Here is a 23,750-nt window from a genome sequence, read left to right on the forward strand (position 1 = left end):
CAAGTCAGTTACACCTATCGCAACTCTTGTTAAAATTTACTAATCAATGCTGGTTTGACCGATGTTGTCTCGGATCATGAAAATTTGAACTGCAAGTTCTGCCTGGTCTGCCTCTGCTTGGCTGCTAAATTAAAGGCCAAGCTGAAAACGATTCGGCTTGAAAATGCCGGCCTCGGTGATGCATCGGCTGATGAGATGTTCATAAATTCTCGTGTCCGGCCGACTCGGTGATATCCATGAACCATGACTACCATGTGGGTCTTGCCAGCTGACCCTGGTAACCAGAGTTGAGGGCCCTCGGCCGACCACCAACCCAGGCGAATTCAAAATGTCTGCCGACCTTGCATAGCCTAGCTGCTAATCAGAAGTGAAGGCCCTCGGCCGATCACCAGCCCAGCAACGTTCACAACTGTCAGCCGACCTTGCATCTTCCATCAGCCGATATACAAATACAATGTTCAAAACTGTCAGCTGACCTTGCATAGCTTAGCTATCAGCCGATATACAAATACAGGGACTTGACTTCCCGGGGCAGCTTCCTACTGATCGGTGTATGCTAAATCTACGTAGCTGGCCGACCCTTCTTTACCTTGATAGTGGGATCACATCGGCCAATTCATCAACACAGGGTTATTGGCCCTCATCGGCCCATCAGCAGGCACCATCAACTATGGCCTGTTTGTATTGTCGGGCCTCTCAGTGTTGGTGGGTGATTCCTACTAACTGCCCTGGACAGGGATAATAGGGCTGCGCACCGTCCGTCTGACGGAAACGGCCGTCTAATCGACAGGTGTCGACGGGGGTGTTTCAACCGGCAACCGTCCATCTGGGTCACCCAAGTAGAATCAAATGGAGACGGACTGATATAAAACGGCCGTCAACGGATGTAGACGGACGTCAATTATGTTGACTTCGACAAATTCTCATGTTATGCACTACAGTAGAATTAGAATGCATTGAAAAGGTGTTAAAAATAATTGGCGCTATCTAATGGCGTAGGGCGGCATTTGTCTGTGCGCGTGCAAGGTGGAGTCTTTTCTTGACGAGCATCAAAATCCGGATTGTATCCGGATGAAGGCTAGCACGACGCAAAGAAATTGTGTCCCTTCCACCAGAAAAAACCCTCTCTACAGCCACCGCAGATCCTAACCAATAAATCAATATTTTCAACAGTAGCAAGAATCAGGGTACTCACCTGGAATGCACAAAATGTCGTGCGCAAGCTTAAACAGTTTAGGAAACTGCGCCCAGCGGCCCATCCACCATTGTATGGGGTCGCAAGTTTCGAAGTCCTCAATGGGAAGCTTCCAATACTCTTCTAATTCATTAATAGAGGCCTTACTTTTATTGCGGTAGCGAGAGGTGAAACATTTTTGAGGTGATCCCGAGACAGTTTGTTGTGAAGGTGTGATAGTTTGAGAGGGAGGAGCTTCCAAGTCAGCTGCGTAATTCTCTTTGTAATAAGCAATGAGATTGGTTTTTGATTCTTCAAGGTAATCGCGAAGGATTGGATCATCAGAATAGTCTGCCTTCATCCCCTCATATGAGATTCGTGGATCGAGCACTGCAGAAAATGTCATAAAATGTTTCGCTCATGCAAATGACATCACATACATGCGGCCCATGTGTAAAATGGGGATTTGTCGTACTTGTAGTAATAGTCACTGAGTTTTCGATGCGCATCAGTGAGGCCACGCTTGACATTGGGAGAAACCGAGTTTGGGAGATCGCGAAGAATTCCCTTTAGGTCGTCTTGAAGGCCCCGAAAGACTGCGTGAACTGTGGAAAGCATTGGGACCTTCGTTGTTGACATCTCGGTTGTCGCAGAACGGAAGGATTTGAGCCAGGATGTGACTAGCTTGATTGAATCCCATTCCGCCACGCTAAGCTCAAAATCACGGAGGTCTTTGTTTCTCGAGACAAATGAGTCAATCATGTCACGGTAATCAAGAGCTCGTCCTGTAGCAGAATCATTTTAAATGGTATAGTAATCAGAAGGAAAATGGTAATGAAACTCACGAAGCATTTGGTGAGTGGAAGCCCAGCGCGTTCTTACGTCGAGAATCAACACCAGGGAAGCGCTGCAGTCTTCAGTTATGCCGCTGCCCTGGACAACTTGGATTTCCCATGCCCAAGTTTGATGGCGTTGAGGGCTCGAGCGAACCGCTTTCACAATTTTTCGAAGCTGAATAGAAAGGAAATCCTGAATTTCATTTCTCAGTTGATAAGTTTTTTTTTGAAGACTCACTTTCTGAATTGCGGAGAGCACGCCATCTGCTGCATCCGTTCCCATATCATCATCACCGTTAGCATCATCATAAGCCTCCGCTTCGTCGTCGTTCTCATGTGCAATTGGAGTGGTGATGTTATCTTGATAATTCCCTGTGGCGTGCGCTACAGCTTTTCTGCCCTCCTCCTTTGAGATCACACCAATTCCTTCGAGGAGCTGTTACAAGGTTAGTACGTTAATTTAAACAGTGGGTTAGAGCTTCTCTCACTTTTATGGCAGCCAAGTGGACAGTGTGAGGCATGCACCTCATGCGAGAATCTCTGGCTGAGAAGTAAAGTCCACGGGTGGTACAGTGTCGCTCAAGGGAGACCATTAGGGTGTCGTTGTTGCTTGCATTATCCATCATGATGGCTAGAATCTGTCGGTGTATCAGTAAATTTTCACATTAAGATTGTCAGTAAAAACAACACCTTTCCAATCAAACCGTACAACTCGAGTGTTTCCCATACAGCATTGGCCATATTTTCACCAGAATGTTCACCTATGAGCTCCCGGAAATCGATAAGCAGCTCCTCTATGATCTACTTCAATCAGAGTTCGACCTCATAGATAAATGTCTACTGACCAAGGTGTCCATCGTTAGAAACATAGTGTGCGACGATCGCTAAAAATGCATGTCCATTGCTTGAAGTCCATGTGTCGATAGAAAGCGATACTTTTGATTCGAGTTCCTGTTTGAAAGAAATAAACTCCTATATCTAAACCAACTCCAATCAAGGTGACGTACCAAAAACATTTCATGAATACCTCCAACTGTGTCCTCTCCCATCTTCATGACACGTCGCTTCATTCCCTCACGATTAGGCATTTTTAACGGTCCCCTGCCATGATGAGTATGGTTCATCAGCGCAACAAACTCCGGTTTCTCCACTTCATCAAACGGTTGGTCACAGGCGACAATCCACTCCGTGAGCAGAGTTTCGAATTTTTCTTGATCCCATGGGCCCTATAAACAGGAATCTGAGCAACCAAAATTAGTGAATGTATGCAAACACTCACTGCAGCTCGTGCTTCCTGTTCTTGAAATGCTCTCTTAATATTCTCAGACGCCGACTCGAGCTTTTGAATATATTCAGCCTCAGCTTTCTCCGAGAGAGGCTTTTTGCCTGATGCAATTGCGATCTCTTCAGTAGTAGAGGGCTCACGTCGTCCCTTCAAGATGCAATAAAGTCGGTACATCGGTGCTATGTGCACGCGAAGATGATTTTTGAGGCCTGAATAACATAAAATTAAACAAGACGGACTTTAGGAAGAAGCAAAACCTTACAATGCAGGTTTCCATTCATGCCTTTTGTAATTGTGCAGATCTTGTGTGAGCTGTGGAGACAGCGATAATGCACGTCGCCTTTGTTTCCTGGTTTCCCTGAAGCATTGGTGTTGACGATCTCATAAAATAGATAGATGGGGCTTGTCTTGATGCTCCCGTTGTCCTAAAATAATAACATGTCATTGAAAGAATTTACCGTGTGAATGCCCAACTTACCTTTTTTTTGGAATCCCTGTCCGTTGTGGAACTGATCGCGTTTCTTCTAGCTGAAATATTTTTGGAACTATCAATGTCTTCAACCTCTTCTATCTCAACTGAGCTCCCTCATTTCGTATTTTCAGGAGGAGCCGCAACATTGGGGTTCAAGATGCTCTAAAAGACATTGTACTTTTTTAATAGAAAATTGAAATAAAGAAAAGCGCACCTTATCGCTGACAGCCATCTGAGCATCGGCAGCGGCGGGGATCTTGGTGCTGGAAGTGTTCTCAACAGAACCCACTCTTAACCTCTTCTTCGGCGGTGCTGGCTTTGCCCTTGGCTTTAGCATATGCCCGTGGCCCTTCTTGTTGCTGGCATCTGGGATGGTCTTTGAAGGGAGCATGTCCGCAATCTAAATAAATCATAGTTATGTGAGTACGGCTACAAACTCAGCTCGAAGTAGTCTTACCTCGTTGTTGGTCACCATTTCAACATCACTATTAGAATCTTCGTCACTGCTTGATGCAAAAAAATCTCCATCTTCCGCGTCGCTGACAGATTCTTCGACGACTCGCTTATGCTTAGTGGCAGCTTTACGAGGCTGAGAAATACTTTGCATGGCAGGTAGTACAACAGCATTTCCGTAGTCATCAGTTGTGAGCTCTGAGGCGATAGCGGCTGCTAGCCATGTGCCATCCCTAGCACGCACCGGCCGTTGACGAGATTCTTCTGTAAAATACATGAGTACTGATTCCAAACTACGAAGCAGAAACTTACTCGACGGCGCAGAATTTGAAATGGGGTGAATATCGTCTGGATCATTAAACCATTGAATTTGGCTAGCATCCAATAGTTCGCCATTTGGTCCACGAGCACACTGATCTGAGTTCATGTTGAGAGAATGATGAGTTGAGATATGGGGAGGGATGTGACGTGCAATGAAGTCAAATAAAAGTAAAACTTTTTATACATACTTACCTACCTACCACCATCCACGATGAGATCGATTTTTTCGGTCTTGGTGAGGTTGGGGGATACTAGGGTGCACCTTGGCGAAAATTTTCAGTCACTACCGATGAGTTTTGCACTGCCATCGCGGAATCAGATTTGAATAAGATACAAAAAAAAATCTCAGATGTCGGAAGGTTGAAAAATGCGACAAAGGCTATATGTAAATGAAGGAATATTAAAAAGACAGGTCGCCCATCTCAGAAGAAAATTTCGCGGGGTACGTGGGGATTGGAAGGTGATAGCGGCCTTGGTGCAACTCTCATTTCAAACTCCGCATATACTGCAATGACGCCCGTCAACCCCGTTTACACCCGTCACTTGACGGAAACAAACAGCCCTTCACTGCACGTCTACCGTACGTCAGGACACTTACAACAAGCCCAAACGGTACAGTGACGGTGCCCGTGTGACGGATCCGTCTATCCGTCTAAGACGGACACGGTGAGCAGCCCTAGGGGATAATGATTTCCTCATCAGTGTCTACCATCTAATTGAGGAATCAGTGAGAACGTTACCAAGCTGAAGTCAGAGTGTACATACACGGGTCTCAGTTTGACGTGCCTTCTTCTTGATGTGCGTGTGAGCGTAAAATTCTTGAATAAGACCAGGGACCTTCTGCGCGAGGATCTTTGCCGGGATCCAGTAGTATACCGGGGTATGGTCTTTCTGCATCTTGTTTTTCTGAATGTTGTTGTTGAGGGCGGAGAGGGTTTCCTTGGCAAGAACCAACATGGCAGTCTCAACGCAGAAGCCACGCACATTCGTGCCTGTCTTCAGTCCACCAGGCCCAAGCTTTTCCTGCCGGACGTGAAGCAGGGATGCACATGAGAGTTTGTCATCAATGGCACTTGGAATGTCGACAGGCTATGCACAGGAATCATCATCTGTAACGAAGGTAGTAACTAGAATGATGACATTACCTTGAGGAGCATTCGCATCACAGCTGCTTGCCAAACATTCTCGTGGAATCGATCTATGATCGTGCCAATGGATGCCCAAGAAAAGGATTTTTCACAGCGAACAGCTAGTTGAGCGAGGTTCGGTTGGCGAAGCGTCCACGATGTTGTATCAGGGCCGTGGCCGTCGCCTGACCAAGACGTGAGTGGGTGGGTGTACAGCCAGAGGATGCTGACTCTGGGGAAGTCAAGGGGGAGGTTACGGGCTAGCACAGGGCGCTTCGTGCCCATGAGTTGATGAGGATCGTTGAGCAGCTCATTTTTGAGCTCGTCACGCCAACCGAGAAGGAACTCTTGAAGGGCATGTGGAGAGAGCTGGGTAGCTGCCATGAAAAGGGTCTCTGGTAGGTTACCACGGGCTAGTTGATGGGCAATTGTGAGCCCGCATCCAGGAAGACCATCCTAAATGACCAATAGTTAGGCAGAGGTTGGAGCCAAGTATCTTGCCCACATACCTCGTCATAGTCCCTGCCACTAAGAATTGCAAGGAAAATCATTTTAGCACAGGTGAGCGATGTGTCGTGTTCAATGTCATCGGCAGAGTAGCAGATAACCTCGTCGCCATCAGCTTTTACATTTGGGCTGTGAAAGTTAGCACAGAGACAACGGTACATTGCTCAGGTACTTACGGCTTAATCAGGCTTGTGCCCCTGAAGAGGAAAAAGTCGAAATCCGTTGTGATGACCGCTTCAATTAGGCCTTGTGCAGTCAGCTGGGCCAATTCAGCCTCAGCCTCTCCCGGAGCCTGAGGAGAAACATTATTGTCAATAGGGAACAAGGAATGGAACAAAGTTAGATGCAACATGATAGAAGGGACAGCCAAAGTCCTCAAGGAAACCCTCAATGTATTGCTCCATCCAATGTGGCTTTCCAGATTTGACATTCATCCCCCGTTTGAAAAGTGGACGACTGCGACCGTCGAAGATGAAGATCGGCTCAATGCAACGTGCGAGCAGGTGGCAAATGCGAAAGAAAATGATGCGAAGTGCTGGATTCTCCCCCTCTCGAGTACCTGGACCTCGTATGGAATGCACTACGGCTTGAGCTTGGCAAATCCAGATGCTAAGCAAACAAAATCAGTTTATGTTGGTGAATTGGTGAAAAAGAGAGAAAACTGTACCTAACATCAACACCCACACAAACCATTTGGTCACCATGTAAGTTTTTTGCAAACCCTTCCTTCATAGCAAACTCCGTAAGAGTTTGAACATGGCGTGCAGGCTCCAAAAGCTGAAAAATATGAGCCACAAGGTCTGAAATAAAGAGAACTGCTCACATCAGAGAGTCCCGGAACACCCATAGTGTTGTGGTTGTGAGGAGAGACGTGTCTGGGAAGGTGAAACCACTTTTGATTTACATCCACAAGAACATTGAGGGCATGCGGTGGGTGTCAGACGTCGAAAGTTACACGTCGGGGATCCTGCGATGGTAATGTGGGGAGAGGAAGCATAGGACATGGCCAGTCACTAGTCAATGTTCAACGTTGAACGCTGAGCACTGGCGCTGAACATTGAACGCCCAACCGTTAGTGTTACAGCTTCCACCATCAAAGTCACATGATGTAAATATGTACATGTGATGTAAACGCGTCGACGCGTCGGCCATACATACACCGCGACTAGACCAGACGCTAAAAAGACCTATCCTAGAAAAAATTGTAATAAGACATTTATCAGGCACATTGAACTCCACAAATGCTACAATGTCACTCAACTCTTGCAATAAATATAAAATAAAGAAGGAGGGTTTTGTCTGTAACTTGTAATAAGTGAAAATCGAACACATAAGCAAGGATAAGAACTTATGTAGGATTGATTTAGCTTGAATCTAGCTCAATTTATTGGATTTAAGAACCCTTGATACCAACTGGTTCAATTTATGGTGAGGGGAGATGAACACTGATGAACGCCAGGAACCCTGAAGAGCCCTGAAGTCAATTTAGTCCAATCAGTCCTGGGTTTCTTGGAAATATTCCATAGCCACGGAATACCTGGCTCTTGCAGCATTCACAAATCTCAGGCCATTGCTCCGAAGGAAAAGCTTTGAGAGTGAAAAACATTGTATAGCACATGTACAAAACAGTTAACTTCTAGAATGTATCACAGGAGGTAGCAAGGGAGAGTAAGGGTAGGTTAAACAAGAGACGATCAAGATCCAAGAGTGGCAGCAGGGACGATGGTGAGGGTCCTGAACCTAACATTCCGCAGGGATGTGTTGAGGGTCCTGAATCTGAAGCGACTACTCGGACCATAGCGTTACGAAGCTTGGCAGTATAGGCTTACTCTTGACTCTAGATGACCATGTTAACGGAGGTTCTCAACTGACGAAAATGAAATTACGCACTGCTCTTTGTCCCCATGGATGGAAAGCGCCGGCCATCCACCTTGACGGAAATATTTTGTGATAACATCTGAAATGAATGTCAGCAATCTCGCTTTCTCTGGGCTTATTTGATTACCCAGGTCGACCATGCGATCAGCCTCATCCACGACCAAATGGGTGACTCGTTAAAGATTAGCCATTTGAGTTTCCAGCGGCCACACCCAAACTTCATGCATACTTGCTAGATTTGTACGGCGAGTTCTCAGGTTGGCGTCAGAACAAGCAAAATGGGACCATCACCAGATAGTGACAATGGCAGACTACATTACAAAGGACGACGTGAACAACTATTAACAAAGAATGAATGGCACTCACACATTGATGTGCAACATGGCCGTAAGAGCAAATGAAATCGTTTCCCGTTACATTTGCACAATAGTGGCAACATCTCGATGCCGTGGGCCAAGCCTGACACTGAACTGGGGTCGTCAGTTGGAGGGGAGGGGAGAAAGGGAGGGGGAGGAGTCAATGGGACACAGCTAAACCTTCCGCGGATCGAGCCACAGACTGAACCCCAATCAAAACGCATGTGCTCGTCATAGGTGTTGTCTGCGCGTGAGCATTGCTGCCTAGCCCTGCCACCCCTCGTTGTCCCAACAAAGGACACGTTCAATTTCGCAGACGCAAGTCCATGGCGATTTCTAAAAGTAAGAGCATGCGTCAAAGTCAAATGGCAGAGGATGTGAGATTCAATCGACGCACCTGGAAGATGAGCATTGAGGATGGCGGCTCTCCATTCCTTTCCTTGTATTCCCCAACCTCCTCCCTCTTCAGTTGCACCCCCCTCCGAAAGCTGAGCAAGCGCGAAAGATGAGGCGCAGACGAAGTTGCCCCGTGTGTGTTGGCAGGACACAGCGGGAGAGAGTCCAGCATCTAGATTCTTGCCCCCCGCGCACGATATTGGATTCCCGAAAACAAATGGCAAGTGTGTGGAGCGAACTGCGAAAAGGCGCGTCAGGGAGGCATCAGGGAGGTTTCGGTGGTATGCAGAGAGGCGAATAAGCAAGGTATTTCTCACAGATATCAGAATCCGGTGATGAGCGTAATTTATTGAATTTAACATTTAGTACCTTAAATCAAGGGAAATAACTCTACTTATGTCCATTTTTATCGCCATTGTAAAGCATTGCACACGAAAGTACTGATGAATGAAGGGAAAGGCCGAGTCATCATCATCTCTTTCTTTCGCTGGGTGGGATCATGTGTCATCAATAACTCTTTCTTGTTATTGGCGCTCAACTTTGAATTCTGCTCAACCTCATCCGGCATAACACATACTAGGCCTTTGGGAAGAAGTTCTATTAAAAGTAAGATACATGTCAGATAAGACTTGACTTTTCCTGACGCACCCTCCCAAGTTCAGCATGGAAGCCACAATTCAATGCCCGGAACCTGTGATTTCAAATATTTCGGCTGAGATTCGTCCATACATACTCATTTTCAACGTCAACCGCATATCTCGCCAATCGCTTAAAACATCGGTCATCTCCTCGCACGTCTGTAGGCTCTGGCGAAAAGTCATACTCTCCTACCCCGAACTTTGGAGTCATATGATCTTATTGAAGGTGCCTACTTATATTGTGATGGGCGGTGCTTTACAGTCGGACTCCGCATTTTCCCCATCTAAGTTCGTCAAGCAGCAAAGAATTCCAGGAAATGAAGGTGCAGGGTGTACTCACTAGACATAGCATCCTCGGCTGACAAACTTTTGGGTAGCCTTTATGGCAGATTTAGCTGGGTAACCTCAGCACCCAACACCAGAAAACCGTACGCAATCTACATGTCTCCCTTAACAGCCCTTCCAGTGTCGCCATCGCTCGAAGTTAGTGTCCGGGTCAGAAGGTACCGAGTTCGCCCTTGTCTCAACATCTGTTGTTATCGCTGCAAACTAGGACAGAGGTGCGCGGCAGCTCAGTGCATTGCGTTCCAGTGCTTGTTTTGAATTGCATGGTGGGAGGTCAATTTGGGTTTGCTTGACGGAGAACGTCAAGTGAGTTTATATTCTTTTTTATGGCGGCAGTAGCTAACGATTGTTTACGTAGCTGTCTCTATTGATTCTCAACGTATTCTCTCACACACCCACATTCGCTCACTCCGCCAATGAAAGTCGATTTTGCAGTTCCCTCAAATTCCACCCTTCTCTGCACAGGCAACTTGTCTACGCCTCCCAGTCTCCCACCGCCTGCCTCCCTCGGGTACGGAAACCAAGCAATTCTTCACCACTCTCACCTTCCTCCCGACTGATGTCGACCGTTGGGAAGGCCACTTACACCCCACGGATACACGGCTTCCTTTCGGTGTTTGGAGCCTCGGGGGAGATTCAAGGTGGAGTGGACAATGGGTGAGTCGAGGTCCCCATCGTCCACGAGAGGGTATCGTGGACCAGGTTCGGAACAACCTTCTTCAACAGGGAGAGACAAAGAAAGTGAGAGGCAATGTGCACGGGCGGAATGAATCAGCCCGCTTGTGTCCCCATTTTTCCGATTTGTGGGCTTCCCCGAGATTCGAGCTTTCCCCCAAGCTTCTCAACGAGTCGCCGTCTTTCCAAAAAGGCCCCTGCATGGTCGTTAGTTGGAATTTCTATGTTCATTCCCTAAGCTCTGAGAGATGGGGAGGACCACGTTGAATGACTTGGCACTCGATTGTTAACCCTGCTTCAAAGACTGCAGAAAGGAATGGGAATTAAGAGCAGAAGGGACGAACGGGTGTCGGTTGGGTGCTATGGCAGGTCTCAGCTGTGGGATGGAGTTGTGATGAAAGCCTCCAACTTGCCAAGGTTCGGGAGGTGACGCACGCGACGGAGTACAAGTGGCATGGCTCCATTCTTCGTTCAAAGCCAATGCCACCTACATTGTGGTTTTGAGCCCGGTATTAGCAATACGCGACCAACACGAATTCTGGTCGGTAGAAATTGCACATTGTATTCACGCATGCAGGAGGAATTCATAAACGACGGAGTGAAGTTCGGACATAATTTTGATGCCTTCACGGTTGCTGCTGTGAATGTGGAGTTTAACGACAAGTTGTCGATGGCCTCATTGTTGGGTGGCCCAGGTGGTGATCGATCGTCACCTAATGGCTACCACCATCATCATCATGGTCATCATCACACTCACCACCACCACCACCACCACCACCACCAACAGCAGTACGAGGACGCAACGGCGTACGAAAACCCCACTTCAGCATACCGCACACACAACATATTCGATGTATCTGCCTCCAGCGCATCGTCCACAGCTTCATCAGCATTCCCCACACACTTTTCCTCTTCCTCCACCACAACCAACAATGGCGCAGGGAGTCAACCAAGTAGCTTACACGAAACATATCAACAACACCCATCATTCAACTCTACCCTCCCAGCGATAAACAGCACGATGCGATACGACCCCCCCTCTCCTTCCTCCCCCCAACTCCCACCCGCAAACCCACCACCATCATCCTTCCATCCCCACCACCTAACACGACACACCCCCTCTCCAGGATCACGCTCCCGTTCCCAATCTCGACCTCCGAGTTCTAGCTCTGCCCCGCCTCCGCCGGCGAATGGGGCAGGGGGTGTAGGGCCTGCGAGGACTACGAGGGCTAGAAGGAATAATAGTATTAGTGGGACTTCGCCGCCTCCTTTTGGTGTTCACCATGCACATGGACATGGACATGGGAGGCCACATGCGATTGTTATTCCTGGGAGTCGGATGGGTAGTTTGAGTGGGATGGCGCATGCTGGTAGTCCGTTGAGTACTTCTTCGAATGGTGGGGGAGCAGGAGGGGCAGGGGCAGGGGCAGGGAATGGGTGGTATTTAGCTGGACAGAGTCAGAGCTCGTAAGCCTTTCTTTCTTTTTTGCCTTCTCTTCGAAGCTGACGAGGGAAAATAGAGCTTCGGAGTACTCCCTCCCCACACCTAACGACCATCATCAACAATACACCCCTTTCGTGCTTTCCTCTTCTCAGGATATGCATCACCACCTCCCGCCTCTTCACCACCATTCCCACCATGCGCATTCGCATTCATTGCCGAAGGCGTTGGACACGCAAGCCATCAATTTGATGGCGCTCCCTTCTTACGATCCTCTCCCACCACAAAATCAAGCTCAAAATCAAGTACAGCTCCCACCACCCTCCCATCCTCCTCCTTCCCACCCCGCTCCTTCCGCACAACAACAGAAAGGAGGACAACAACAGCAGCAAGTAGGCGACAAACAAGCCCTACTAGCCAACGAGAAAAGAAGGAGGAGGCGGGAGAGCCATAATGCTGTTGAGCGACGACAGAGGGATAATATTAATGAGAAGATTAGTGAGCTTGCTACGTTGATTCCGGAGTGTATGTTGGATGTTGGCGGTGAGTTTTTCGTTTTTCTTTTTGGGCGCCGTCTATTCCCCCCTCTTGGTTGGTGGTTGTTGCGATTGTTTTCTATTTTTGCAGGTTGGATTGGGTCGCCTCTCTTTTTTTCTCTTGCATTGCATCCCCATCCCTTGTTCTTGTTACTCCTCCATTCCCAAAACCCCAACCTAACTAATCCTCTCCCTCCCCAGGTCCAAACAGAAACGCCTCTTCCCCATCCGCTGCCTCCCCAAGTGGGGGAGGGATCATGTCGAACGGTCTACTGGACCCAGATTCGCTGCTCACGCCCGTCGACGTGTTGAATGGGCTTAACAGTCCTAATCCCAGTGCGAATGGGTTGAACGGAACACCGACCAGGAAAGATTCGTTGGGTGAGGAAGGTGGGGGACAGCAGCAAGGGGGCGATGGGGGTGTTGTCAAGGCGAATAAGGGGATGATTTTGAGGAAGAGTGTTGAGTATATTAGGTGGGTTTCCTTTCTTTCTTTGTGGTCTTTTCCTAACCAAGCAATATTAACACCCCTTTGTACTATCTAGATACCTCCAACAACTCGTAACAGCACAAGGCGCCCGGAACTGCGAGCTCGAACAAGAGCTGAAAGCCTACCAATGCAGATCGCGCAGCTCCTCCAGCATGGAACCACTGCTTTCGGACTCGGCTCCAGCGGCTGGGGGTGACGGTAGCAATATGATCCTCCACGACGAGCTTCACCACTTCCATCATGGGCATGGACATATGGAGAGACTGCCGAGCATGCCAGAGGAGGGTGGGGACGACGGGGATGATCTTATGATGGGGCTTGAGGATGACATGGGGATGGGGATGAAGGGGAGTTTGAGCCCTGATTCGACGGAGGGTGAACGGGAGGAGCGGGGTGGGGAGGGGTTGGTGGAGGAGAGGGGGAGGACAAGGGGTGTTAGGGGGTTGAAGGCTGAGGTGCAGAGTGATGATTTGTTGTTGGGGATGTGAAGCTCATTTTCTCTTTTTCTCGCATCCTGGTGGATATGCTTTGCCTTTTTTTCTCCTTCTTATTTCGTTGTGCGGTTCCCTCCTGGCTTTGGTGCTTTGAACCTTCCCCCCACTCCCCCTTTTTTCGTGATGGCGATCTCTATTACTTATGCTGCTGCTGCTCTATACCCCGACTTGACATCTTCGCGGATCAAACCAAACCCATACGATAATCCATGGTCCCCCTCCTCCCCACCACCATCATCTTGGAACTCTCTCCAGCGCAATAATCATTCCTCGGAACACGTCCAGTCCAATGCTTTCAATCGCAATCGAAGCGACAAACCCTCCAAAAAAACCCAGACAAAGTTGGGAAGCTGTGTATATTAGTTAGTAGTTACTTACGTGCCTGAACTTGAATTTTATATCTCGTTTTTTACTTGAATCGGCTTTGCTTTCTTGTCACTGGCAAATTCGAGTTTTGTTTACTTACGCCTCTGTTTGTCCTCCGTCGTCTTTGCTTTCTCATCATTGACGAATTCGGTTCTACTTACTACCCTCACCCCCTAAGATTTCTTTTGGGACTCCAAACGATGGAATTGATCAGGACAGGGATGATGCAGTCCTCGGGGGCCTATGCACGCATACACTTGGTTAGATCCACTTTTTGCATTGCCCTCGCCGCGTCGGACGTGTTCGGCCGTATACGTAGCGCAATGGAGCTTGGACCCATAGTGACGGGGGTGATGATTGAGGGAAAGGTTCTTTCCCTCGAAATGGAGCGATTTCAAGTTATCCCCGATGATTGTGGAAGTTTAGATTCTGGGAGTTGTTGAAGTTGAAAAGAGAGTTCATCACGCTGGTTCCTTGAGTTTGACGTTTTGATTGAACGTTGAGCGCCAAATTGTGCACAACCTGTGCTAAATATTATGCACCCTCAACGTCAGCTTTAATCCTGGACAGCGTCAAGACGATCTACTATGTGACGCGCATGATGCGACTCCTCGGTGATATGTCCTTCCGAGCTTCCAAATCTTTGAAGGACGCGAGTTCATGAAATTTACAATGCTGAGATCCGTGCCCCAAAGCTAGCTCCTGGAAATTAATGAATATGTCAACATGGGTGGATGTGTGGGTCAAGTCCGTTCTCGGAGCAAGTATTTCCTGATGACATGGCACTTCTTTCACATTTGACGACGCGCCGACTCGGATACCCTGCGTGGCTCCCGGATGTCGGCTCATCGTTCATAGCAACCGCGCGCACAAGTGTGCCCTGCAAAGTTATCAATAAAGTCGAGTTTTCTGCAAACGTCTTGACTCGCCTGGAAATACATGACTTATTGTTTCTGCTACACTGTGCATACTCCACAATCATCACCTACACGCATTTGAATCCGGTCTTTACCTGACAAGCCGGAATAGCGATCGTCAGTAAATCAGGAATCACAACGAGGCTGGCAACGACATCGGGGAGTGAATGGAGAAGAGGAGTAAACTGACGTTAGGTCCTTCAAGTACTCACATCCTGCCAGATCAGACGTGAGGAGAAGATGCGGCAGATGGAGTACCAGTTGAATGGGGAAAGTGACTGCTCACCATTGCGTGGAAGCAAGGTAAAACCTTGATGGATCCAACAAAGCCAGTAATTGAAAATCTGGACAAACACAATAAAGCTAAATTTTAGGAACGAAAGCAACCCTGAATAACAAGGTATCTCGAGAACGATTTGGAGAGACCTCTCGGATTTTAGCATGGAGGGCCGAACTTGGGCGAACGCAAACAAATGAACCCTACTAACCCTCGTCTGTGGCCGTTGTTTTAGATTTACTCCTAACCCCCTCTTTCGATCGAACCCCGACCCTTTCATCCAGCTGAGGAACCAGCTCATCAGTCAATCAAGAAAAAATCCAAAAAAAAACTCACCCATCCCAGACCCTCAAGACCTTATCGCACCCACCAGTCACAATCGAACTAGGCCAGCCCCAGCCAATGAAGGAGTAACACATTCTGGTTTGACTTGAGCTTGAGGGGCCTTGTGATTTAGGGATCGACTGTGACGCCACCAACGTGAAGGTGTGCTGTGTAGTCTGGTCTGGTGCTAGTCGCGGTCATCCTGCTGGTGGTGCGAGCTTCCACCATGCCCATTGCGTGAATCTCCACCACATTTGTGGCTTGAACTCCTGCCACTGCATTGATCTAGTTCCCGATTTCTACTCACCTAGTCCATCGACGGCGTTGAATTTCGAAGAAGGCGAAGAGCCGCAGACGTTAAGCGAGATTGAGTTGGTCCCTGACTCCCCGCTGGCCTGTGTTTAACTTCCAGCTGCCCCTTGACGTCGTTATTCTCTGATCGTCTGCCCCATCGACTCTACCTCACTCAGCTTTCCTGAGGATTAATAATGCGCCTAAGTGCGCGTATACACTGTCAGGAGTGATCACACATGAAAAAAATCAAACCAAAGATACATACGAACATTATTGACAAAGCAAATCCTACGAAATGAGAAGTTAGCAAAACAGATCCTAGTTGTGAAGATGCGGAGAAGACTGACATCTGGATAGATGATATGTATCATATGGCTCGACGTCGCAGTCCATCTTTTAAGTATGGTAGGTGGCCCACTGAGTCTTGCATGTACAGGAACATTTACGCCTCTCTGAGCCAGGTTCCGAGTGCCAGGTGACAGAATTTTGGGCTGTGCTGTGTGAGCGCTTGGATGTCCCGGCAAAATCAAGGGGGTCTTAGGATTCAAAAAATGGACCTGGGGTTGATTTTTTTTTTAAAGCCTTACTACCTTGACCTACCTACCTACGTAATCAGGCACATTTCTATATATGGTAATATGACGTCATCGTCGTGATCGCTTCATTCCTCTACCTGTGCCAGATGCCTCACAAGCCTCGCAAACCCAGTTTCGTGGAACAATTTCCAACGAAATGCAACGTAGGTGATACTGGCATATAGGTGAGTAACTTGTAACCTCAGCTGGATGGAACATATACTTACCCGTTGTGTTTCACAGCCAAGCCTCTTACATTCAACAACCCCATCCGAATGTGAGTCCACCACCACTCCACACAGGCATCCATTCAAGGCTGGCATCTGCCTCGGAATGCGATTTCATTTAGAACAGCCACTTTCTTCTGTGGTGGTAGTATTTACAGCTATTACAGTGTCGCTAACGTTGCAGGCGCTTGGGGTGGTCTCCGATGGCGGCCCAAGAACAGGGTGCTAAATATCATGTGAGTGCATGTTCAACTAAGTATAGATGATACTCACGCTGTCCTTCTCCGAGCCCACGTCGTCAATGGTGACATTTGTTGCCATGTCTGTTACTGCCGTCTCCCCACTTTCACGTAGTACTCCCTCAATCTCTACGTCGTGTTTGTCTGCCAACTTTGCATTATGTGTCATGTTCCCCTCGCATCCCTCTTCAAACTCTGAAGTTTGTTCTTCTAGTCCAGATTCAGCGCCATTCGACTCTTGCTCATCTGAGCTGTCCTCGAGTTCCAGAGATTCCATGGCTGCATGACTGGAATATCTTAGTGAGTCACTCTTGCGCTAACAAATTGTTTTTCTGGCAAATGTACCCTCTAGAAATGTTGGCAATGGTCTGAACCAGTGCCCCTCGACTCCTGCTCGTCCAAGCCAAATTTATGATTAGATAAGATTAAAGAAATATTATATAAAGCTTGAATATCATTGAATTTGGACTGATCTACATGTTCTGGAGTGTATTGGCAGTGCAAACCTGCAAGGTATGGCCTTCCAGGCCTGTTTTGAGGTCATTTTGTAGAGGGTTCCATTTTTTTTTTTCTGGGCCTGCAGCTGACCTACCTACCCAACCCCCAGTCGGACTTTGGAATCCTAAGACCCCCTTGGGCAAAATGCGAATGATTCTCGCTTCTTTCCTTCGCCCCCATCTGCTATACTTCCAACATGAGCCAACCAAATGTCCTCCAGGGAGCTCAGAACATTGTTATAACTGACAGCAACATAAACATCGCCAATGCTGTAAGTGAAGTTCTCTGATGCCTCTTACTATTGCAAGCTAATCACTTGGTATTTTGCACAGATCAATTACTACGCTAGCACTGGCAACAGAATGATATATGCAACGATTCCTGTAAAACCAAACTCAAGTATTCGTTTCACAGGATGGACCAATGTTCTTGCAAAACTGAAGAAACATTTTACTGCCAAAAGCAACGATAAACTCCGCCATCAAAAATTCTTTTTGTTGTATGGCATGGGGGGTATTGGGAAGACTCAGATTTGTTTGAGGTTCATTGAGGATATGTCTGACTAGTAAGTACTCCACCATACTACTTAGTCCCCATTTCATGGGTTCCCAGCTTTTCCCATGTTTTCTGGATTGATGCATCTTCAATTGGTACAATCACACAGTGACTGAAGGGAATCTGCAACCTTCCTAAGGCTCAGTCTTCTGCTCTGGATGGTTCACCTCAATCTGCTTTACAGTGGATTAGCTCTCTGGGAGAAAACTATGCAATGGTCTTTGATAATGCTGATAATCTGACACCTGAGGAACTGGAGCAATATTTTCCACCTGGGCTAGGAGGGAATATTCTGATAACTAGTCACAACTCTGGCTTAAAACATTTGACTTTACATGAGAGTTCTCTTGAGGTGAAAGAGATGGAAGAAAGTGATGCCATCTCTTTACTCTTAAATGCTGCTTGGTTGAATGAGTCTCAGGAAGATCTACAAGCTGAGGCTTCCAAGATTGTGAATGAGCTCTTTTGCATTCCCCTAGCTATTGATCAGGCTGGTGCTTTCATTGCTTTTGGGAGCACAGACATCAGAAACTATCTTGATGAATACTCTCAATACAGAGAAAGATTATTATCTTACCCAGCTTTCAGAGGGGCATTTACATATAACAGAATGTGTATGGGACTTTGGAGCTATCATCCAAAGAGATTCAGCATAGAGCTAAAAGCGATGATTCTCAAGAGCTGAGGCAGCTAAGAGTGCAATGTTTCTGCTGGCAATCTTTGCCTTCTTTCATTTTGATGGTATTACTGAGGAAATTTTTTCCTATGCTGCTACTCAGGAGTGTGGAGATAATCAGAAGAGGTCTGCCTTGCCTCTTGCAAGCTCTATAATAGACTCCACACTGCTTCTGCTTCACAACACAGGAAAATGGGATAATCTCATCTTCAAAGAGGGAGTTGGAATATTACTGTCTTTTAGCCTGGTCAAACTGGTTTCATCCAAAGGTGTTTATACCATGCATCCACTTATTCATGCATGGGGAAGAGACAGAATGTCCTCAGAAGATAGACAGAAATTCTGTCTGATGGCATATGGAATGTTAGCTTGCTCCCTGACAGAAGACTTTAATAAGCAACCATATCAGTTCATGCCAATAATTTCATCACTCTTCACTTCCTAAGAGCCAGCTTTTTTACACGCTCGACCCTGCCACTGGCACCTCATTATGGTGGGCACTACACTGTGTAGTGCAAGTCATAACATGCACAGCAGCACATTCTATCTCTATCAACCCTTCTTTGCCCATCACACTATGCACTTACATTCCTCAATTTCAATTCAATTGCATTGCCATGCAGCACCTGGCAGTTTTATTGGTGTTAGACCCTGACTGTATGAACCCACTCTATGGGCACATGCTGGGAGAGAACATTCAAGTGTGGTTCACCAATTTTCAGAACATGGGATGACAAGCTGTGCAGTGGATTCACATGGTGCACACCCAATCAGCCCATTTGGACATTTACTTAGGTTGGAATTGGGATGCACTCTCTCAGAATATTTCAAACCTCAAAATCCCAAACTGCCATCTTATTGGAGGACCTGAGGGTATGCAGTCATTTTTCTCAATATTTTTAATTACTCATGAAAAGATAGATCATGCCAATTCTGCCTCATACACCATTCATTCTGCATTTAGTTCTTCTGTCAGCAAGTCTTCCAGCAAGAGCAGCAGTGGGAGCATCACACATGACAAAGACACTGTTATGGAAGAAGCTGAGCATGGTAGGAAGTCAAATTTTCAACTGAGAAGACTGAAGCTAAAGACTTGTCAGTTAATAGGTCCCTGGTATGGGAACAAGGAATAACAAGATAATGAGATAATAGAAAGTAGAGATGGAGAAACAAGGTATCATGGTGAGGGGTCCGTCTTGGGGATGTCTTGAGGGCATGGGTGTGGAATGATTCATGACAGTTATTGGCCTTGAACTCAAGATTGGCACAAGCATGATCATAGTGAATTCCACAACACACAGGCTTTAACACACTAAATTGGAGGATGTTTCTGACATAATTGCATTGATGGCAAGTAAAGGAAAAGTAAGGTGTTTTTAAGAAAAAAAATATGGATCAAGTTTTTTTAACATGCCTGAGGTGGCTGAAGTTCTTGCCAAAATTTAAAATTCAGATTTCCTACATCTCATGAAGGTACTTTGATTGCACACTTCAACATAACTGTATCTGCTATTGGCACTGCTGTTGCAAACAGAAGTTATGTAGGTTTGTATCTGCAATTCAACAAAACTAAGGTAACTTGAAGAGGCCTTGATGCACATTGGTAGCTTAGTGGATGCATTGGAGGATAATGGACAGCTCAACAGAAGAGTTGAAGAGGGGCTTGAAGGCAAGCACAGACATGGAGTATGGGATGGTGAATCATGAGATGCTTCTGATAGACTCATACACAGTCAATCATCAATTAAAACAGTCATATAAAGAGAAATTTATTCAACATACTAAACAGAATATCAAGATATGAGTAGAAGCCAGAATTTCAGTGAAAATGAATATAGGTGAAAAGTATGGAAGCATTGGGGAAGAAGAATTAAGTACTAGTTCCTGCAAAGCCATCATTGAGATGTTTCTTACTATGAAATGAATGCATCATCCCAGACTTGAATTTTTAAATCCTCTTGGCAAGATTGGTCAGAGAATGCACTAATCATATAAATATGAGTGTCAGTGAAAATGAAAAAATGAAGCTCATTTCATACCTTTTTCCCTAGAATTCATAAGGGGAGATTCTGCTCCAGGAACTTTATTCTTTATTTTCTGAGCTTGGATATCCAGTTTCTTTGCTTCTGTGTATTTTCCTAGATGTCGATATGTGGCTGCAAGATGTGCCATGGCATTGATTGTATCTTGGTGTTCCACTCCAAGAATTCTGGTGGTTGCATCCAGAACTTGAATCTGCAGGTTCTCTGCCTCTGTATATCTTTCCTGTCTATAACATGTTAAGGCTACATTGTCCATGCCATTGATTGTATCTGGGTGTTCCACTCGAAGAATTCTGGTCCTTGCATCCAGAACTTGGATCTGCAGCTTCTCCGCCTCTGTGTATTTTCCCAGGTATTGATATGTGGATGCTAGACTTGCCATGCCACTGATTGTATCTGGGTGTTCCACTCCAAGGATTCTGTTCCTTGCATCCAGAACTTGGATCTCCAGCTTCTCTGCCTCTGCATATTTTCCCAGGTATTGATCTGTTTCTGCAAGATGTGCCATGGCATTGATTGTACGTGGGTGTTCCACTCCAAGGATTCTGGTTCTTGCATCTAGAATATGGATCTGCAGCTTCTCTGCCTCTGTGTATTTTCCCAGGTTTCGATATGTTGCTGCAAGATGTGCCATGGCAGTGATTGTATCTGGGTGTTCCACTCCAAGGATTCTGTTCCTTGCATCCAGAACTTGGATCTGCAGCTTCTCTGCCTCTGTGTATTTTCCCAGGTGTCGATATGTGGATGCTAGATTTGCCATGTCACTGATTGTATCTGGGTGTTCCACTCCAAGAATTCTGGTACTTGCATCCAGAACTTGGATCTGCAGCTTCTCTGCCTCTGTGTATTTTCCCAGGTGTCGATATGTGGATGCTAGATTTGCCATGTCACTGATTGTATCTGGGTGTCCCACTCCAAGAATTCTGGTACTTGCATCCAGAACTTGGATCTGCAGCTTCTCTGCTTTTGTGTATTTTCCCAGCTTTTGATATGTGGCTGCTAGACTTGCCATGGCCCTGATTGTATTTAGGTGTTCCACACCAAGAATCCTGTTCGCTGCATCCAGAACTTGGATTCCCAGCTTCTCTGCCTCTGTGTATTTTCCCAGGTGTCGATATGTGGATGCTAGATTTGCCATGTCACTGATTGTATCTGGGTGTTCCACTCCAAGAATTCTGGTACTTGCATCCAGAACTTGGATCTGCAGCTTCTCTGCCTCTGTGTATTTTCCCAGGTGTCGATATGTGGATGCTAGATTTGCCATGTCACTGATTGTATCTGGGTGTCCCACTCCAAGAATTCTGGTACTTGCATCCAGAACTTGGATCTGCAGCTTCTCTGCTTTTGTGTATTTTCCCAGCTTTTGATATGTGGCTGCTAGACTTGCCATGGCCCTGATTGTATTTAGGTGTTCCACACCAAGAATCCTGTTCGCTGCATCCAGAACTTGGATTCCCAGCTTCTCTGCCTCTGTGTAGTTTCCCAGGTATTGATATGTGGCTGCTAGATTTGCCATGGCATTGATTGTATATGGGTGTTCCACTCCAAGAACTCTGTTCCTTGCATCCAGAACTTGGATATCCAGCTTCTCTGCCTCTGTGTATTTTCCCAGGTTTCCATATGTGGCTGCTAGATTTGACATGGCAGTGATTGTATCTGGGTGTTCCACTCCAAGAATCCTGTTCCTTGTATCCAGAACTTCAATCTCTAACTTTTCTGCTTCTCTTGCAAATCCTTGTTCCATCAACAATCTCCCACACTTGGCATAAGCATCATCTAAGTAAGTGACACCATTCTTGTTACTTTCTGATGTGGCATGCTCCATATTCACTCTTATATGTGTTACCAAGACCCTCTGAAATCTATATGGCTGGTCTTTACCCCATCTTAGTGAACAAGACAAAGTCACATATGCCATTAAGCAACATTGTTTCTTCTCATTTGGAAGCATTCTGTCTCTGCCCCAGGAATGGACCAGTGGATGCATTGCATACACACCATCAGATGGGCCTTTTTTGATCAAGGAGAATGACAGTAATATTCGAAGTCCCTCTTTAAAGACAAAGTTATCCCAAGTACCTGATTTATTGAGAGGAAGTAGTCTCCGATCCAGCAGAGAGCTGGCAAGAGGTAACTTTGAGGCAAGAATTTTCTTTTTTTTTTGAAGGGCAGCATAAAAAAAGATGTCTTCAGTAATCCCCTCATGATGGAAGAAAGGGAATAATTCCAGAAGGAGCATTGCACTATTGGCTGCTTTGGCCTTACGAGAATCATCAAATTTAGCCCTTCTCTGAATTTCTTTGTATGATAACTCCCAAGTTTCATAAACAGTTTTGTTATACTTAGAAGCTCCAGTAAAATCTGAATGAAATAATAGTGTCTTCCGGTGCTCTGAATATTTTGCAAGATAGTCTCTGATAGTGGTTGCTCCAGAAGCAATGTAAGCACCAGCCTGATCAATTGCAAGAGGAAGACAGAAGAGCTCTTTCACAATCTTAGAAGCTTCAGATTGAAACTCTATTGAAGATGAATTCAAGCAACTAGCTTTTAGAAGTAATTCAAGAGCATCATTCTCTTCCATCTCAGTTATTTCAAGAGAGTTCTCAGGTGAAGTTAGCCTCCTCATGGCAGAATTGCGACTAGTTATCAGAATATTTCCACCCCTTCCAGGTGGAAGATAAGCTTCCAGCTCAGCAGGTGATAGATTATCAGCATTGTCAAACACCATTACATAGTTCTCTTTCAGCAAGCCAATCCAGCAAAGAGCAGATTCAGGTGACCCATCCAGAGCAGAAGACTGAGCCTCAGGAAGGTTACAGATGCCCTTCAGTGCCTGTGTGATGGTGCTAACTGAGGATGCATCAATCCAAAAAACAAGAGAAAAGCTGAAGGTAATTGAAATTGAATTAAAAGGCATTGGAATGGTATTCAGTAGATACTCACTGGTCAGACATCTCCTCAACAAACTTCAAGCAAATTTGAGTCTTTCCAATCCCCCCCATTCCATGCAACAGGAAGAACTTTCTCTTCTTAGCTCTGCCATTTGCGTTGGTAAAAAAATGCCTCTTGAGTTTGGTGATAACTTCTGTCCGTCCTGTGAACCGATTGCTTGGGTTTGGCGTGAGGGGGATGACCCCGTCCGACGTGGTCCTATTGCCGTTGTTGATGTTGTGGATGTGCATCTGCCGGAGATCCGTGCTCTCAGCTTCGTTCACTGGTGCATTAACACAATAATCATTCTACTCACAGTGTTAGCATTATTGAATGTGCTGTTGTTAGCAACAAAGTGGTGAGCGCCCGCAAGAACGTTCGCTCCGCTCATGTTGAGATATCGAC

General features: G+C 46.4%; 6 protein-coding genes across 6 annotated transcripts; 2 read left to right on the plus strand and 4 right to left on the minus strand.

Moving 5' to 3' along the window:
• Positions 1–3,881: 3,881 nt before the first annotated feature.
• On the minus strand, positions 3,882–4,647 carry LACBIDRAFT_299348 (uncharacterized protein; the record flags this gene model as incomplete). The annotated part of the gene is made up of 4 exons (XM_001882383.1): positions 3,882–3,929; positions 3,982–4,167; positions 4,225–4,484; positions 4,533–4,647. 4 exons carry the CDS (start codon positions 4,645–4,647, stop codon positions 3,882–3,884), a joined length of 609 nt encoding a protein of 202 aa, XP_001882418.1.
• A 570-nt stretch (positions 4,648–5,217) lies between these two features.
• Positions 5,218–7,022, minus strand: LACBIDRAFT_299349 (uncharacterized protein; the record flags this gene model as incomplete). Its single annotated transcript, XM_001882384.1, has 8 exons — positions 5,218–5,253; positions 5,307–5,630; positions 5,687–6,124; positions 6,178–6,304; positions 6,352–6,467; positions 6,523–6,784; positions 6,843–6,943; positions 6,999–7,022. The coding sequence occupies 8 exons, from the start codon at positions 7,020–7,022 to the stop codon at positions 5,218–5,220; spliced, it is 1,428 nt and encodes a 475-aa protein (XP_001882419.1).
• Positions 7,023–7,869: 847 nt separating this feature from the next.
• LACBIDRAFT_328331 (uncharacterized protein) lies at positions 7,870–9,167 on the minus strand (the record flags this gene model as incomplete). The annotated part of the gene is made up of 3 exons (XM_001882385.1): positions 7,870–7,960; positions 8,066–8,132; positions 8,420–9,167. 3 exons carry the CDS (start codon positions 9,165–9,167, stop codon positions 7,870–7,872), a joined length of 906 nt encoding a protein of 301 aa, XP_001882420.1.
• A 717-nt stretch (positions 9,168–9,884) lies between these two features.
• Positions 9,885–10,159, plus strand: LACBIDRAFT_299351 (uncharacterized protein; the record flags this gene model as incomplete). Its single annotated transcript, XM_001882285.1, has 3 exons — positions 9,885–9,946; positions 10,002–10,094; positions 10,147–10,159. The coding sequence occupies 3 exons, from the start codon at positions 9,885–9,887 to the stop codon at positions 10,157–10,159; spliced, it is 168 nt and encodes a 55-aa protein (XP_001882320.1).
• Positions 10,160–11,034: 875 nt separating this feature from the next.
• On the plus strand, positions 11,035–13,555 carry LACBIDRAFT_299352 (uncharacterized protein; the record flags this gene model as incomplete). The annotated part of the gene is made up of 4 exons (XM_001882286.1): positions 11,035–11,930; positions 11,984–12,447; positions 12,642–12,915; positions 12,986–13,555. 4 exons carry the CDS (start codon positions 11,035–11,037, stop codon positions 13,416–13,418), a joined length of 2,067 nt encoding a protein of 688 aa, XP_001882321.1. The 3' UTR covers positions 13,419–13,555.
• A 1,080-nt stretch (positions 13,556–14,635) lies between these two features.
• LACBIDRAFT_328333 (uncharacterized protein) lies at positions 14,636–16,920 on the minus strand (the record flags this gene model as incomplete). Its single annotated transcript, XM_001882386.1, has 13 exons — positions 14,636–14,719; positions 14,803–14,892; positions 14,920–14,922; positions 14,994–15,051; positions 15,321–15,340; positions 15,465–15,583; positions 15,616–15,703; positions 15,868–15,890; positions 16,203–16,206; positions 16,294–16,351; positions 16,405–16,469; positions 16,570–16,629; positions 16,678–16,920. 13 exons carry the CDS (start codon positions 16,918–16,920, stop codon positions 14,636–14,638), a joined length of 915 nt encoding a protein of 304 aa, XP_001882421.1.
• Positions 16,921–23,750: the final 6,830 nt, after the last annotated feature.

The sequence above is a fragment of the Laccaria bicolor genome, genomic scaffold (assembly GCF_000143565.1).
Source record: "Laccaria bicolor S238N-H82 LACBIscaffold_16 genomic scaffold, whole genome shotgun sequence".
In the NCBI taxonomy this organism is placed as follows: Eukaryota; Fungi; Basidiomycota; class Agaricomycetes; order Agaricales; family Hydnangiaceae; genus Laccaria; species Laccaria bicolor.